Source organism: Phocoena phocoena, chromosome 19 (genome assembly GCF_963924675.1).
Source record: "Phocoena phocoena chromosome 19, mPhoPho1.1, whole genome shotgun sequence".
NCBI lineage: Eukaryota > Metazoa > Chordata > Mammalia > Artiodactyla > Phocoenidae > Phocoena > Phocoena phocoena.
In genome coordinates, this window is record NC_089237.1 from 46,771,529 (window position 1) to 46,786,533 (window position 15,005).

The 15,005-nt window shown below is 52.5% G+C and overlaps 1 protein-coding gene across 2 annotated transcripts; it reads right to left on the minus strand.

Annotated features, from left to right (window-relative positions):
- Positions 1–5,602: 5,602 nt before the first annotated feature.
- Positions 5,603–14,856, minus strand: SCARF1 (scavenger receptor class F member 1). 2 transcript variants are annotated; one of them, XM_065897282.1, is made up of 11 exons: positions 14,756–14,856; positions 14,428–14,489; positions 14,079–14,180; positions 12,509–13,034; positions 11,035–11,253; positions 10,493–10,621; positions 9,593–9,696; positions 8,995–9,115; positions 7,371–7,495; positions 7,133–7,279; positions 5,603–6,462 (listed from the first exon to the last, which is right to left on the minus strand). In XM_065897282.1, the coding sequence occupies exons 1-11, from the start codon at positions 14,854–14,856 to the stop codon at positions 5,603–5,605; spliced, it is 2,496 nt and encodes an 831-aa protein (XP_065753354.1). The 2 variants fall into 2 exon arrangements, with proteins under 2 accessions (XP_065753354.1, XP_065753356.1); XM_065897284.1 differs by having other exon boundaries at positions 6,418–6,462; positions 7,133–7,242.
- Positions 14,857–15,005: the final 149 nt, after the last annotated feature.

The following is a 15,005-nucleotide window of genomic DNA, read 5'->3' on the forward strand; positions in this document are numbered from 1 at the left end:
CTGCTGTTATTCTCCCTCTCCCTCCCACCCCCACCCCACCCAGACAATCCGTATCTCCTAAGTGCTTATCTAATTTGCCCATGTATGTCTATGACTGCAACTGCTGTTCATCCAGGTTCCAATCTCAGCCACTCAAATCCATCTCTCCACCGCACTCCATCCCAGTGAGCTATGTAAATCTGACCTCTGCTAAAATGCTTCAGAAACTCTTTACCATTTGTCCTGCAGGATAAAGTTCAAGTTCTCCAACCTGACCTACACAGGCTCCTCCCCCACCCTGGCTGACTTAAGATGTTCCAGTCACATGGAATTGCTTGTAGTTCTGCAGGTGCTGTTCTTTCACCTCTGACCCTCAAACGTACTCCCTTCTGGAACAGCACCTCCTCCAGGAAGCCTTCCCTAACTACTACTCACGATATTCTCCATTATCTTTGTCCACTGATTGCTTTGTTTTACAATCTGTTCATCTGTTTGTCTCTCCCTTTTCCCATTGACTATGAACTCTTTGGAGGCACGAACTGTGTCTTATTCAGCTTTGTATTGTATTATATTGTATTCTGTATTAACCAGCCCTTAATACAGAAGAAAGCACAAAGCAGATGTACAATATGAGTTTGTTGAATGAAAACATGAATAAATGAAGAGGAGAAAGGTGTCAGCTTCTAGGGACAAAGGACTCAAAGCTGGGAGAACGATGTAATGCCAATAATAATGAACCTTTATTGAGAGTCAAAAATTTACTAGGTGCTTTACATACTTTGTCATTTAATCCCTACTATAACCTGGGATATAGCCATATCTGCATTTTTCAGATGAAAAAACAAGTTTTAAGTAACATTTCCAAAGTCACAAAACAAGTATGTCAGAACTGAGATTTGAATCCAAGTCTAATTTGAATGAAATTCTGGGTTTTTGTTTGTTTGTTTGTTCTGGCCGAGCCTTGTGGTTTGTGGGATCTTATTTCCCCAACCAGGGATTGAACCCGGGCCAGGACAGTGAAAGTGCAAAGTCCTAACTACTGGACCACCAGGGAATTCTCTGGGTTTGGGGTTTTTTTCAGTCTTTTTGTCAGCAGTGTTAAAGGCAACACACCAGCACTGCTGGCAAATCATAAAGAAATAAATTATTATGTATAAAATAAGCTACAAGGATATGTTGTATCAACACAGGGAATGTAGCCAATATTTTATAATAACTATAAATGGAGCATAACCTTTAAGAATTGTGAATCACTATATTGTACATCAACTATACTTCAATTAAAAATTCATAAAGAAATAAAACCACTAAAGTACTAAAAGAAAATGTAGAAGATTATTTCACTGATTTTAAGGTAGAGAAAGCCTTTCCATCTTTCCATTATGCGTGACATTAAACCCAGAAGTCAAAAACAAAAAGACTTGTCTAAATTTAAACTTTTAATTTCTATGGAGAAAAAGAAGAAAGAAACTATAAACAGCATTAAAGACCAATTACAAACTGGGCGAAGAATTAATATCCTTGAGCAGAAATAGAAACGCAGATGTAGAGAACAAACGTATAGACACCAAGTGGGGAAGTGGGGGTGGGATGAATTGGGAGACTGGGATTGACATATATACACTAATATATATAAAATAGATAACTAATGAGAACCTGCCTGCTGTATAGCACACAGGGAACTCCACTTCGCTGTACAGTAGAAACTAACACAACATTGTAAAACAACTGTATCCCAATTTAAAAAATTAAATAAAAATAAAAAAGAACATCCTTGATATAAAGGCACTTATAAATCAATGAGAAAAAAATGAACACCTCAATTGAAAATCGGGGAAAGGGCTTCCCTGGTGGTGCAGTGATTAAGAATCTACCTGCAATGCAGGGGACACGGGTTCGAGCCCTGGTCCAGGAAGATCCCACATGCTGTGGAGCAACTAAGCCCGTGCACCACAACTACTGAGCCTGCACTCTAGAACCCGCGAGCCACAACTACCGAGCCTGCATGCCACAACTACTGAAGCCTGCACGCCTAGAGCCCGTGCTCTGCAACGAGAAGCCACTGCGATGAGAAGCCCGTGTACCGCAACGAAGAGTAGCCCCCGCTTGCCGCAACTAGAGAAAGCCCGTGCACAGCAACGAAGACCCAATGCAGCCAAAAATAAATTAATTAATTTAGAAAAAAAGAAAAAGAAAATTGGGGAAAGAATATAACCAAATAATCTATAGGAAAAATACGAATAACTTTAAAGATATGAAAAGAAGCTCAGTCTTAAAATAATCATAGAATTCACATTTTAATGATCTTATTTTTTTCACTTTTTTTAGTGATTCAATTATATATATATATATTCTTTTTTTTGGCTGTGCAGCACGGCATGTGGGTTCTTAGTTCCCTGACTAGGGATCGAACCCCTTGTCCCCGGCAGTAGAAGCGTGGAGCCGTAACCAGTGGACCGCCAGAAAATTCCCAATATATATATGTATTCTTTTTCAGATTCTTTTTCACTACAGTGTATTACAAGATATTGAATATAGTTCCCTGTGTTATTCAGTAGGACCTTGTTGTTTATCTATTTTATATATAGTAGTGTATATATATTAATCCCATACTCCTAATTTATCCCTCCCTCCCTCCCCTTTGGTAACCTTAATCTTGTCTTTATGTCTGTGAGTCTATTTCTCTTTTGTAGATAAGTTCATTTGTATTTTTTTTTAGATTCCACATGTAAGTGATCGCATTTGATATTTTTCTTTGTCTGACTTACTTCAATTACTATGATAATCTCTAGGTCCATCCATTTTGCTGCAAATGGCAATATTTCATTCTTTCTTATGGCTGAGTAATATTCCATTGTATATAGACCACGTCTTCTTTTTTTAAAATAAATTTATTTATTTATTTATTTATGGCTGGGTTGGGTCTTCCTTGCTGTGTGCAGGCTTTCTCTAGGTGCTGTGAGAGGGGGCAACTCTTCGTTGCAGTGCGTGGGCTTCTCATTGCGGTGGCTTCTCTTGTTGTAGAGCACAGGCTCTAGGCGCACGGGCTTCAGTAGTTGTGGCACGTGGGCTCAGTAATTGTGGCTCACAGGCTCTAGAGTGCTGGCTCAGTAACTGTGGCTCATGGGCTTAGGTGCTCCATGGCATTTGGGATCTTCCCGGACCAGGGCTCGAACCTGAAGTCCTAGGCCACACCTTCTTTATCCATTCATCTATTGATGGATACTGATGTTGCTTCCATGTCCTGGCTATTGTAAATAGTGCTGCTGTGAACATTGGGTACACGAATGATACCATTTTTGATAGTTAAAAAACACAAACAGGCATTCCCTGGTGGCGCAGTGGTTGAGAATCTGCCTACCAATGCAGGGGACGCACATTCGATCCCCGGGCTGGGAAGATCCCACATGTCACGGAGCAACTAAGCCCATGTGCCACAACTACTGAGCCCACGTGTTGCAACTACTGAGCCCGCATGCTGCAACTACTGAAGCCCACGTGCCTAGAGCCCGTGCTCCACAAGAGAAGCCACCACAATGAGAAACCTGCACACCACAAGGAAGAGTAGCTCCAGTTCGCCCCAACTAGAGAAAGCCCACACACAGCAATGAAGACCCAACGCAGCCAAAAATAATAAAAAAAAGAAAAAAATTAACATTATATATATAAAAAAAAGAAGATACTTAATAACAACAGAAACCCCACAAACAAAAAACTTTTATCTGGGGCATTCCCTGACTGTCCAGTGGTTAGGACTCTGCGCTCTCACTGCTGAGGGCCCAGGTTCAACCCCTGGTCAGGGAACTAAGATCCCATAAGCTGCTTGGCACGGCCAAAAAACAAAACCCAAAACTTTTATCTGTACAAAGAGTTTAACTTTTTAATAATTAAAAATGTTATTACTTTAGTTATTTTTTGTGCGTGCTAAAATAATGAGATATCACTTTTAACCTATCAGATTGGGTGCGGGGAATAGATGCCAACATAATTTATGAGAACACAAAGCCATTCAACTTTTTCTGGAGGGCCAATTGGAGTAAATACTCAAATGTTTAATTTTCTTACCCCATAACCCAGCAATTCCACCTCCAGGAAGCTCTTCTACAGAAAACCTAGCACTGATGCAAAAGGAAATGTAGACCGAGTTGTCCACTGCATCATTTATTGTATCAAAACAATTAGAAACAACCCACATCCCCATAGGCAGGGGATGGTTTAAATAACCTGTGTTATTTCCACATGATGGAATCCCATGCAGCCATTTTTTATAAAAAGAGGTAGCTTTATATTTACTGACATCAAAAGATAGCCAGGTTATATTGTTAAGTAAAAAAGCAAATTGCAGAACAGTATGTTGTTTTATTTTCATGCGCACAGAAAAACATTTGAAAGGAAGCATCTAACCTGTTCATGAGATTCTCTGCACACTGGGACGGAGGGACTTGCTCTTTATTTCCTGACTGGCTAATACAAGTATGTGAGGAAAGTATTCAGAACTAGACCAACAGGCACTCCGTGAAAATTAAGTCTGGCCCCTCCCTCATCCCCCAGAATCCTCTGGGGAGAAGAGAAATCTCATTTTTACTCTAGACATGTCTATAATGTTAGTACTTTTTATTTTTAACGAAGAATATTGCCTATTATAATTTTAAATATTCAACCCAGTGAGAAAGGTAAAAAGAACGTTCACTGTAGAAAATTTGCAAATTATGCAAAAATTTAAGAAGAAAATAAATATCTACCACAATCTCATCTCCCAGAGAAAAATGCCATTTGGTGCCTTTCCCTCAAATCTTTTTTTGTTTTAATTTTTTTTTGCGGTATGCAGGCCTCTCACTGCTGTGGCCTCTCCCGTTGCGGAGCACAGGCTCCGGACGCGCAGGCTCAGCGGCCATGGCTCACGGGCCCAGCCGCTCCACGGCATGTGGCATCTTCCCGGACCGGGGCACGAACCCGTGCCCCCTGCATCTGCAGGCGGACTCTCAACCACTGCGCCACCAGGGAAGCCCCTTCAAATCTTTTTTATGCACATACATCTTTTTTAAAAAAGTCTGTAAAAGAGTCACAAAATAAACACCAAATGGAAGAATTCTAAACGTATTCTGAGACCAAAAGGAATGAAATTTGTAAAAAGAAAACTTACTTTTTACACGTAGCAGGATAGTGTGAACATGCTCCCATATTAAATATTCTTACACAACCTGATTTATTATGGTTGTTTAGGAACCTTTCATAAGGAATAGCTCTTTAATTAATCTTTCAGCATCAAACATTTAGGTAGTTTCCCATTTCAGAAAAATGTTTTGCAAATGAAGGAAAGAATAGCCTTTGGGGGCAAACAGAGTACAGGACAACAGAGAAAAAGTCCCTGCAGCCATCTCTTTCCCCTTCCTGACCCCATCCTGTGGGGTCTCTGCTCAGGCCTTCCAGACCCACTCCCAGAACATGGCCAGGGCCAGAGCCAACTGGCCTCCAGCTCTGACATGTCCCGGTGGAAGTGCAGGGGCTCCAGCGTGTCTTTCCTGGCCCTGGGATCTTTTCCCAGCACAAAACACCATCGAATTCGGGGCAGTTCGGATGCCTAAGCACCATCCAGTCTTCCCACTCACGAAATTCAAGGTCCTCAGGGCTCTGGTGGCCCAGAGATGAGTACGACATTCTCATACTGGGGCTCCTCCTGCCCTTCCTCGTCAGCCAGCTTCTGGGGATCCTGTTCTAGGGGACCACCCTCAGGGACCAGCTCCTGGCCCCTCCCTGAGCTCTTGATGCCATCCCCTAGCCCCCTGGCCACTTCCTCTGGCCCAGTCCCTGCAGACTCCAAGGCCCCAGTCAGCTCCTCACTTGGGGCTGAGCTGGAGCTCTGATCGGCAGAGCCAGAGGCCAGCCCGGGGCTGCCCTTGTTCCGACTCAGGGCCCGGCGTGGAGGCTTGGGGATGGCACTCTTGACCTTAGGCTCTGCCTGGCCTTTCTGGAAGCTACCAAAACGGCGGAGGACAGACCGGACGGGGCCCTCAGATCCCCGGGGTGTCCCTGCCAGCATGTAGATTGTGGTCACAGAGCCCGCACTCTCCTGGACACTGCCCTCAATGGCTTCCACGCGTTCAGCCACCGTCCGGCCACTGAGCGGGAGCCGGTGGCGGCCGGTGGCTGAATCCCTGGGGCTGGTGGCACCAGAAGGGGCCCCGTTCATTTCTGCTTGCTCTGGGCCTGTGGACTCCTCGGCCTCCTGGCTTTCAGGACCTGGCTGGCCCCCCCGGGAGAGCCTCTTGGGCTTACGGAGAGGGCTGGAGAGCTCCCCGGAGCCTCGGCAACTCTGTGGTGCAAACTTGGTGCCTTCAGCAAAGGAGACCGATGGCCGCTTGGCCCGAGCTAGGCTGGAAGTGCGCGGGATGGCAAACGGCGTGGAGGCATCCTCGGGGGGAGGGAAGGGACCTCCGGTCAGGCTGGCCTCTGGTGACTCTGCTTGGGCCACAGGGACCATCCCTGGCAAAGGAGACAGAAGAGCTTGGCCAAACCTGGGCTGGCTACCCCAATCCATCCTGCTTACCCAGCTCAGCATCTTCTGGGAGGCCCCTCAAATGGGGCAAGGGAGAGGGTGAGGATGCAGAGAGGCAGGGGAAGGGCCTATTCAGGCAGGAGCTACTGCTTCTACCCTCTTTTCTCACCACCCACCCTACTTTGCACTAATGTCACACCCTAACCATGCTAAAACTCCCTCAGCGCCACATGGCCATGTCCCTCTTACCTCTGGGCCTCTGGGTATACTGTTCGCTCTTCCTGAAACATCATTCCCAACTCTCCCTAACTTTCCCAGGGCTAATTCCTACTGATTCTGCCAGGCTCAACTCCAATACCACCAACACCGAGACATCTTCCCTGACTCCAGTCATCCCTGACGTGGCTGGATTCCGAGCCCCGACCTGCATGTCCCCCATGAAAGCATGTATCACTCTGTCCCACATGTGTCTGATTACTGCCCACCAGACTGCAGGCTTGGGGAGGACAGGAATCTATCTTGTTCTTTACTGCATCCCACTGCCAGGAACTGTGAAGGGCATGGAACGGGAGCTTGATACACGTTTGTTGAAGGAATAAAGGAGAGGCTGTGATGAGCAGGGCTGCTCAGGGGCTGAGTGGGCTGTTTGGGGGCTACCTTCTTGGGGTGGCACGCAGTAGGCAGGATCCTCATCCTCTTCTCCAGACTCGGGATCAGTAGAGAAGGAGTCGTCTGAGGCCCAGCCAGCCGAGGGCGGTTCGATGAAGCTATGGTTGAAGGGGATCTCCGGATCATGGTGCGAGACTGAGGCGGCAGGGGGAGGCTCTAGGTCAGGCGCAGAGCCCCAGGGGAAGCCCTGTCCCCTTGCAGCCCCTGACCCTCAGCACCCACTTACCTGTCACCCAGGGAAGCTTGTGGCTGCTGAGGGAACCGCAGGGCAGTGCAGAGCCCAGGCTGGAGGTCAGTGCCCCCCAGACCTGCAGCTTCATCCTGGACATAGCGGTTCCATCTCTCGCTGGCCTGAGGGCACGGGAGAGTCATCAGTGAGGGAGACCCCGGTTGGGGCGGGACGGGGGCAGCAGAAAAGGGCCAGGACCATTCTGGTCCCGGGATTTGTGTGACAGAGTGACCGTGTCTACTTCACTGACTCTCTGTGACTACAGAGTAAAGTCCAAACTACTGACCCTGAGATCTGGGCCTGTCGCAGAGGGCAGCGTGGCTCCAGAGTCACGAGGCAGCAACTGTGGCTCACACTTTGCCTCTCTGGGCCTCAGCTTCCTCATCCGTAAAATGGGGACAACTGCTATCTATCAGAACTTCTTTTTTTTTTTTTTTTTTTACGGTATGCGGGCCTCTCACTGTGGTGGCCTCTCCTGTTGCGGAGCACAGGCTCTAGACGTTCAGGCTCAGCGGCCATGGCTCACGGGCCCAGCCGCTCTGCGGCATGTGGGATTTTCCCGGACTGGGGCACGAACCCGTGTCCCCTGCATCGGCAGGCGGACTCTCAACCACTGCGCCACCAGGGAAGCCCTCTATCAGAACTTCTTTCAGGACCCAGCACAGCACCAGCTACCTGGTGGGGCTGCCCCAAAATGCAGCAGTGTGTTATTATCATCCCAGCTGAGCCCAGCTCACCTATCTTTCTGGAAGTGACACCACCTCCAGGAAGCCCACTCTTGTCCCCGCCCTGAAGCTGGAAGTGACAGCTTCAGTCATTACCATTCCTCAGACAGTCTGTGCACATGTCCTGGTCTTCCTGTGAGGGGCTTCTCCCCACCTCCAGGCTCTATGCCCCGGGGTTGCGGGGAGGCTACTGGGTCTGCTGGTCTGAGGATGCCCCACAGCACAGAGGGGGACATGATCAAAGGGTAGTGCGTGAACTAATACGAGCGCACAGGACAAAACCAAGAGTCCAGAGAACCGGCCACGGGCTCTGCGTGTGCCAGTGACTAGCTGGGTCACCTTGTCCTCCTGGGAATTGAGAATGCTAATCCTCCTGCCCCACGTGCCCCGCTCCAAACCTCCATGCTGCTGTGAGCCTCCAAGGTGCTGAGAAGTATGAAGAGATTTTGTAAAGGAACAAAGCTCTGTGCAAGGAATATTCCCCGCTTCCCCACAGCAGCCTGCAAGCTCAAGTCCCTCCTCGCCTCTCCTTTTCTCGAAAAGCCACATTCTCTGCTAAACCACTGCTCGGGCTTTTATGGCACTCTCCCTTCTGAGGCCTGGTCTCTTCCCCTCCCTGCCCAGAGCTGTCCCGTTGCTTCTGCCTTCTGCCATCCTGGTGCCCGGGGCCCCCTGCTCACGCGTGACTCAGAACCTCCCCCACTGAAGGCTTCTGAGGAGGGCAGATGGCTGACCTGGTGTCTCCAGGCCACAGCCACTGCCAGCTACCTCGTTACCTCTGACCTACGTGTGTGACAAGGCCAGCCCATCCCCACCCCTGAAAGGAAACCAGATGCCACCTTGCTTCCACCCATGGCCTGAGCTGTGGAATCGGGAAGGAAGGGGCCAGGGTTCACCTGTCCTTGGGATCCAACCGGGCAGCCCAGCAGCAGCAAGCACAGCAGGCGATGGCCAGGAGGAGAAGCAGCAGAGGCACAAGAATGCCCGCAAGGAGGGCGGCATCCTGACCATGAGATCCTAGGGAGAGCCAGGGACGGGCGACTCTTCAGGGCCATGTTGTCTCCCATACATCACGTCTCATCTCTAGCTCTGAACTGCCTACTCTGGGGAGATCCTGGGAACCTTCCACCTGTGGGCCCCTCCCGCTCTTCTAAGAGATGTAGACTCTGCTCAGCCTGGAGGCCGCCTCCTCCAGGCAGCCTCCCCACTGGTCCTCTCCCGACGGTCCACGGCCTCTTCCGCAAACTCTTGCCCTCAGTTCTCGGGCCTGATGAGACATCCCGGTGTCCGGCCCTGTCCGCTCATTTCCTGGGTGCTAGCCTGGTTTCCCAGGGGACAGAGGCTCTGTCACATCTTCAGGGGGCCCCAAAGCACCCATACAGATTTCAAGTAAAGAGAACCCAGCCTCTCTGGCAAGTAATGAGGCCCCGGAGCCCACGTAAAGGGCCACTCTTTCCCCGGTTACTTCTCCCTGTGCCCTTCTTTCCACCTTACCCAGCTGGCAGGCCCCAGAGATAGGGTGGCAGCTTTCCTCTGGACATTCGCAGGGAACAGAGCAGTTGTTTCCGTGGAAGCCAGATGGGCACGAAGTGTTGCAGCTTTGGGGTGACAGGAGAGACAGGCTGAAGGCTGGGTGAGAAGGCGTGGAGGTGGGCAGGGCACAGGGGAGGGTAAACTTCTGGGCACTGCTTCCCACCCCCTGCCATACAGACTTCCCTGGATGATGTCCACGCGGATTCCCCTGACCTCTCAGCCACATTCTAAGCACCCCTAGCAGTGTTTGGAAGAATCCCTTAGCCCCCAAGCCCATCTTCCAGAGAGACCACCCACAAACTGCCCCCTGGCTCCCAGGCCCCCCAGGGTGTAAGCCTCAGTCAGGGCCCACCTCTCATGAGCCTCATCCCTTGCCCACCTGGCACTAGTGTGAAATAAGCAAGACGCCAATGGAATCCAGAGACACTTCCTCAGGGTTTGGAGGTCTGAGCCATCCCCAGCCCTGCCCCTAACTCTCTGGGCCTCGGTCCTCTCCTCTATAAAATGAGGTCTCTTCCAGTTGATACTACATTCTATCCTATAGGTGGGAAAAACCTGACATTGGAGATAGTGACACTGATTATGTTTTTGCCACCTGAAGACCTTAGGGAAACAACAGTGGGGTTTGGCGCCCTCCTCCTAAGTAACTTCTAGTTCAGGAGCCAGGCCTTTTAGATTAAGCATCACTCTGACCCTCCTTTGGAAGATGCAGGCCCCACAACAAGAGGAATAACTTCTTAGTTATGAGGATGCTGGGTGGGAATCTGGGAGATGGAGAAGCCCAGGAAGGGAAGTTTGGGAAGCAGATTGCACAGAGGCCCGACCTAGGCCCCTGCCTCCTTCCAGGGCCCCAGTCCTCACCTGGGCCCCCAGTAGCCGGCGTTGCAGACACACTCCCCAGTCACAGCATCGCAGGCCCCCCAGACACAGGTGGGGCAGGTAGAGCCACAACCCTCCCCAAAGGTGCCAATCGGGCAGGGGTCTTCACACCTGAGGTGAGGCAAGACTCAGAATGGGGAGCAGGGCAGGCCTGGACCCCACAGAGGGGCCTCACCCATCTGCCCACACTTGTAGATTCAGAGACCCAGTTGTCTACTTTTCAGCAGTGAAGCTCAGGTGCAAACAGGGCCTTGAATTTGAGGCCAGACCCAGTAGGTGACAGACTACAGATCCCTGGACGAGAAGAGGGCGGGAAGCCTGAGTGGTGAGGGAGCTGGAGGAAAACTGTGCCCAGGGCCCCATTAGCACCCATCTCTCGCACCTCAGTCTTCCCCAGGAGGCGGGCCCCCAGGGCTGTGTGAATGTATGCGTTGCGGGAGGAGGCCACTCTCCCTGAGGGAGCCGCTGCGGTGAGGATCTAGAAGGAAGGTATACCCTCACCCTGAGCAGGCTGGCCCCCTCACCTGGGCCCCAGCCAGCCAGGGTCACAATGTCGACAGTGCCCGGTGTCTGGCTGGCAGGCCTCCCCAAGCCGGCAGTGGGGGCACTGCTGCCTGCAGCTCTCGCCAAAGGTGCCAGGAGGGCAGGGCTCGTGGCACTGAGTCCCATTCCAGCCGGGCTCGCAGGACTCGCAGCTACCTGTGTCTGCAGAACATGGCTCATTCTGCTTGCAGTGGCCACAGCTGGGAAGAGAAAGAGTGCATGCAACACTAGGAGAGCCTCCCGGTGCCAGCTGGGCCACTCAGGCAGGTTCGAGCCTCAGCTGCCCCGTGTTGTACAACAAAGAGGCTGGGCAGACTATCTCTGTGGGCTCTAGTAGGATTCCAGCCTTTTCCTAACCCCTGGTTCTGAGCCCCATCCTTCCCTGAGTCCCAGAGTCACCAGGAGCTCCCAGCCCAGCCAGGGAAGCCAAGTTACGACCTCAACCTCTGCTTCCCTTCTGCCCAGGGTTCCCCTCCTCCCCTTTTCCCCTTCCCCCATTCCACCCATGCCATCTCGGAGGTCTGGCGTGAGCAGTTTTCAGTAGTGTATCTTCTATGCCATTTTATGCATTATGAAAACGCATAAAATGTCTGTTTTCACCACTAGAATTTTATCTTACATTTTTCCAGTTTTATTGAGTTATAATTGACATCTAGCATTGTATAAGTTTCAAGTGGTCAGCATAATGACCTCCTCACGTATACACTGTGACATGATTACCACTAAAAGTTTAGTTAACATCCATCATCTCATATGGATACCAAAAAATGAAAAAAAAGGTTTTTTTCCTTGTGATGAGAACACTTAGGATCTACTCTTTTAGCAACTTTTCCAATAAGGTTTATCTTATCTTAATATCTCATTGATCCTTACTTGAAGTTTTTCCCTCCAGAGACTTAATTATCTGGGATCACGTGCTTGGATCAGACTCATTAGTAGGGTGAGGAAGGGAGTTCATAAAATCAATTTAGCAGATCCTGACCAGTATTGAAAGAAAGAGAGAGAGAGAGAGAGAGAGAATAGAAAACATTTCGGTGTACATATGTGTGTTGTCTGGTTAAGTTTTTACTTCAGTTAATATATATCGCATCATATATTATATATGAATGGGAGGTAAAACATTTCTTACTGTGGGTGGAACTGGTCAAAGTTTGAAAGCCATTGAGTTTCAGAGGGACCTTGCAATCCTTTTGCCACAATGTCGATTCTTTATCTGTTTCTACGGCTTGCTAGTAGTAGTATTTTGTTTAACAGTAAGCGGATGAAAGCGGTGGGCGAGGCTGGACTTTAGGGCGTCGAGGGACTCTTTTTCCCCTTTCACCCCATCCTTGTCTGTTTCTGCGCAACATTCTCCCTGCGCCCCCGGCTCATCCCCTTTCCCTCCCGTTCTCTCCTCTTCCTTCTCACGTCCTCCTCCCTCCCTTCTCTCCCGCATCCCCCGTTGCCCCGGCTCACCTGTCGCGGCACTGAAGCCCGTAGCGGCCTGCGGGGCAGGGCAGCTCGCAGCGCGCGCCGCGGAAGCCGGGCGGGCATGTGCACAGGCCGGAGGCGGCGCTGCAGCGGCCGCGCACGCACTCGCAAGGCTGCCGGCACTCGGGGCCCCACCAGCCGGGCCGGCAGGCGCAGCGGCCCGACTCCTGCGCGCACGGCGAGCCGTGGCAGGCGCAGCGGAAGCTGCAGCGGCGGCCCCACCAGCCCGGCTCGCACAGGCAGGAGCCGGTGGCCTGATCGCAGCGCGCCGCCGCCGGGTTGCACTGGCACGGGCGGCGGCACGTGGGCGACCACCAGCCGGGCTCGCAGCGGCACGCGCCGGTCTCGGGGTTGCAACGCCCGTGGGGGCCGCAGGCGCACGGGAACTCGCAGCGGTCGCCCCAGCGGTCGGATTGGCAGTGGCACACGCCCGTGGCCGGCTCGCACTGGCCGTGCGGGTGGCAGGCGCAGCTCTCCCGGCAGTCGGGGCCCCAGTACTGGCCCGGGCAGCCTGCGGGGTGGGGGGAAGGGAAGGGGGTCAACGGGCTCAGGGTCAGGCGCTACGGATCCTCGCCCTGCGCCCCCTTCCACAAGGAAGAGGTGGGGAGCCGGGCCCGCCCTCTAAGAGCCGGGGACAGCCTGTCCTCCTGGGGCACAGCTTGCTTCCTGCCCCAGACTCTGAACTACACAAATCCTTACCACTGGCCCAGCCTCCCACTTCCACATTCCAGAACACACTTAAAGATCACGAGTGGATGGGCTTCCCTGGTGGCGCAGTGGTTGAAAGTCCGCCTGCCGATGCAGGGGACACGGGTTCTCGCCCCGGTCCGGGAAGACCCCACATGCCGCGGAGCGGCTAGGCCCGTGAGCAGTGGCCGCTGAGCCTGCGCGTCCGGAGCCTGTGCTCCGCAACGGGAGAGGCCACAGCAGTGAGGGGCCCGCGTACCGCAAAAAAATTAAAAAAGAAAAAGATCACGAGTGGCAAAGGGCCTTGCCCAGAGTCACCCAGAAGTGGGTGTGCCTTCATTTATGCCCCTCCTCCCCTTCATTGGGTTCCCCTGTGTCTTCCCCCGCCTGGATGCTGCCCATCCGGGTCGAAGAAGAAGCCACATTCCCCCCAGTGTCTCCTCTCAACCCTGACTCCTAGCCAGGCTGCCCTCTGGCTAAACTGCCCACCAACCCCTCTCCCATGCCCCACTTTCTGCCAGAGAGGAAGGACATTCCAGTCACCCTCCACACGCGCATACGGGGAGACCAAGAATGCATCCATTCTGCAGTTAACGGGGATCCACAGCATCTTTCCGGAAGTTGAAAGGGAAGATGAATGGCCCAGAACTGAACCTGTGGGAGGGCTCTGTGGGTGGGATAAAAACCAGATGACTCAGGACATCCCCTTAGAGTGCGTCACTTCCTGTCTCGACCTCAGTCTCCTCAGCGAAGCTTGGGGGGGGATTCTGGCCCTGCTGTTCTAAGATTACATTCCTACAAGCTTTGCCTCCCCTCTCCCCCAGTCCTGCCCGGCAACCTCATCCTTCAGGAGAGACTCAGGACTCACGCGAGTTGCACCGGGCCCCGAAGAATCCAGGTTTGCATCGACAGAGGCCTGGTTTCACACATACCTCGTCTTCCCGGCAGACATCCAGCCCCTCGCAGATGGCTGAAAAACACCCCACCCAGGTTGGAAGGACTGGGGTGCGGCCAGGGGACACTCTGCTCCTTTCACTGACTCCCGGTGGCCTGTCCCCCTCAAGAGCTGTTTCCCCAGGGCTGGGGGGTTGGGTCACGGCATGGACCCTAGCTCTAGGGCTCAGGAGGGCAAACAGACCCCAGGAGGGTAGGAAGGAAGGGTCACTGGGCTCTGTCCTCCCTTCTCCTCCGGTGGGGGGTGCATCCTGGCTACTTACGGGTGGTGCATTCTCGATCATTCTGCCTCCAGCCTGGGCAGCAATGGAGCTCAGCAGAGGGGCTGTGGGGCAGAGAGGGGTCAGCCGGGGGGCAGCCTGGCTCCGCAGGTGGATCACTGTCTCCCTGAGACATGGGATGCTGCCTCAGCCCCATCGGGCAGGCCTGGCCAAGGGTCACAGCCCCCGTGTCCCCGACCCCTTCCCGCTCTGTCCCTGGCCATCCCACCATCTGCCCCCACTACCCACTAGGCTGTCCCCGAGCCCCTCTCGCTTTAGCCCCTCTTTCCTCATGTCCTCCTCCCCCCCATCAAACCCCCAGAAGACCCACCTGCTGGCCATGCAGACGTGCCGCCCATTGGGGTCCAGCTCAGACCCCTGGGTCCCCCGAGTCCAGAGCAGCAGCAGAAGGAACAGGAGCCCCAGCCCCATGGCGGCCAGTGCAGTGGGAGGGCTTGGGTTAGTCTGGCCCCCACAGCTCCCAACCCCCTCCCTGCTTCCTCCCAAGGCTTTTCCTGAGGAAACCAGGCCGGAGGGGCGGGCTGCCATGAGGCACCTCCCTGAGAAGTTGGGCAGGCGCA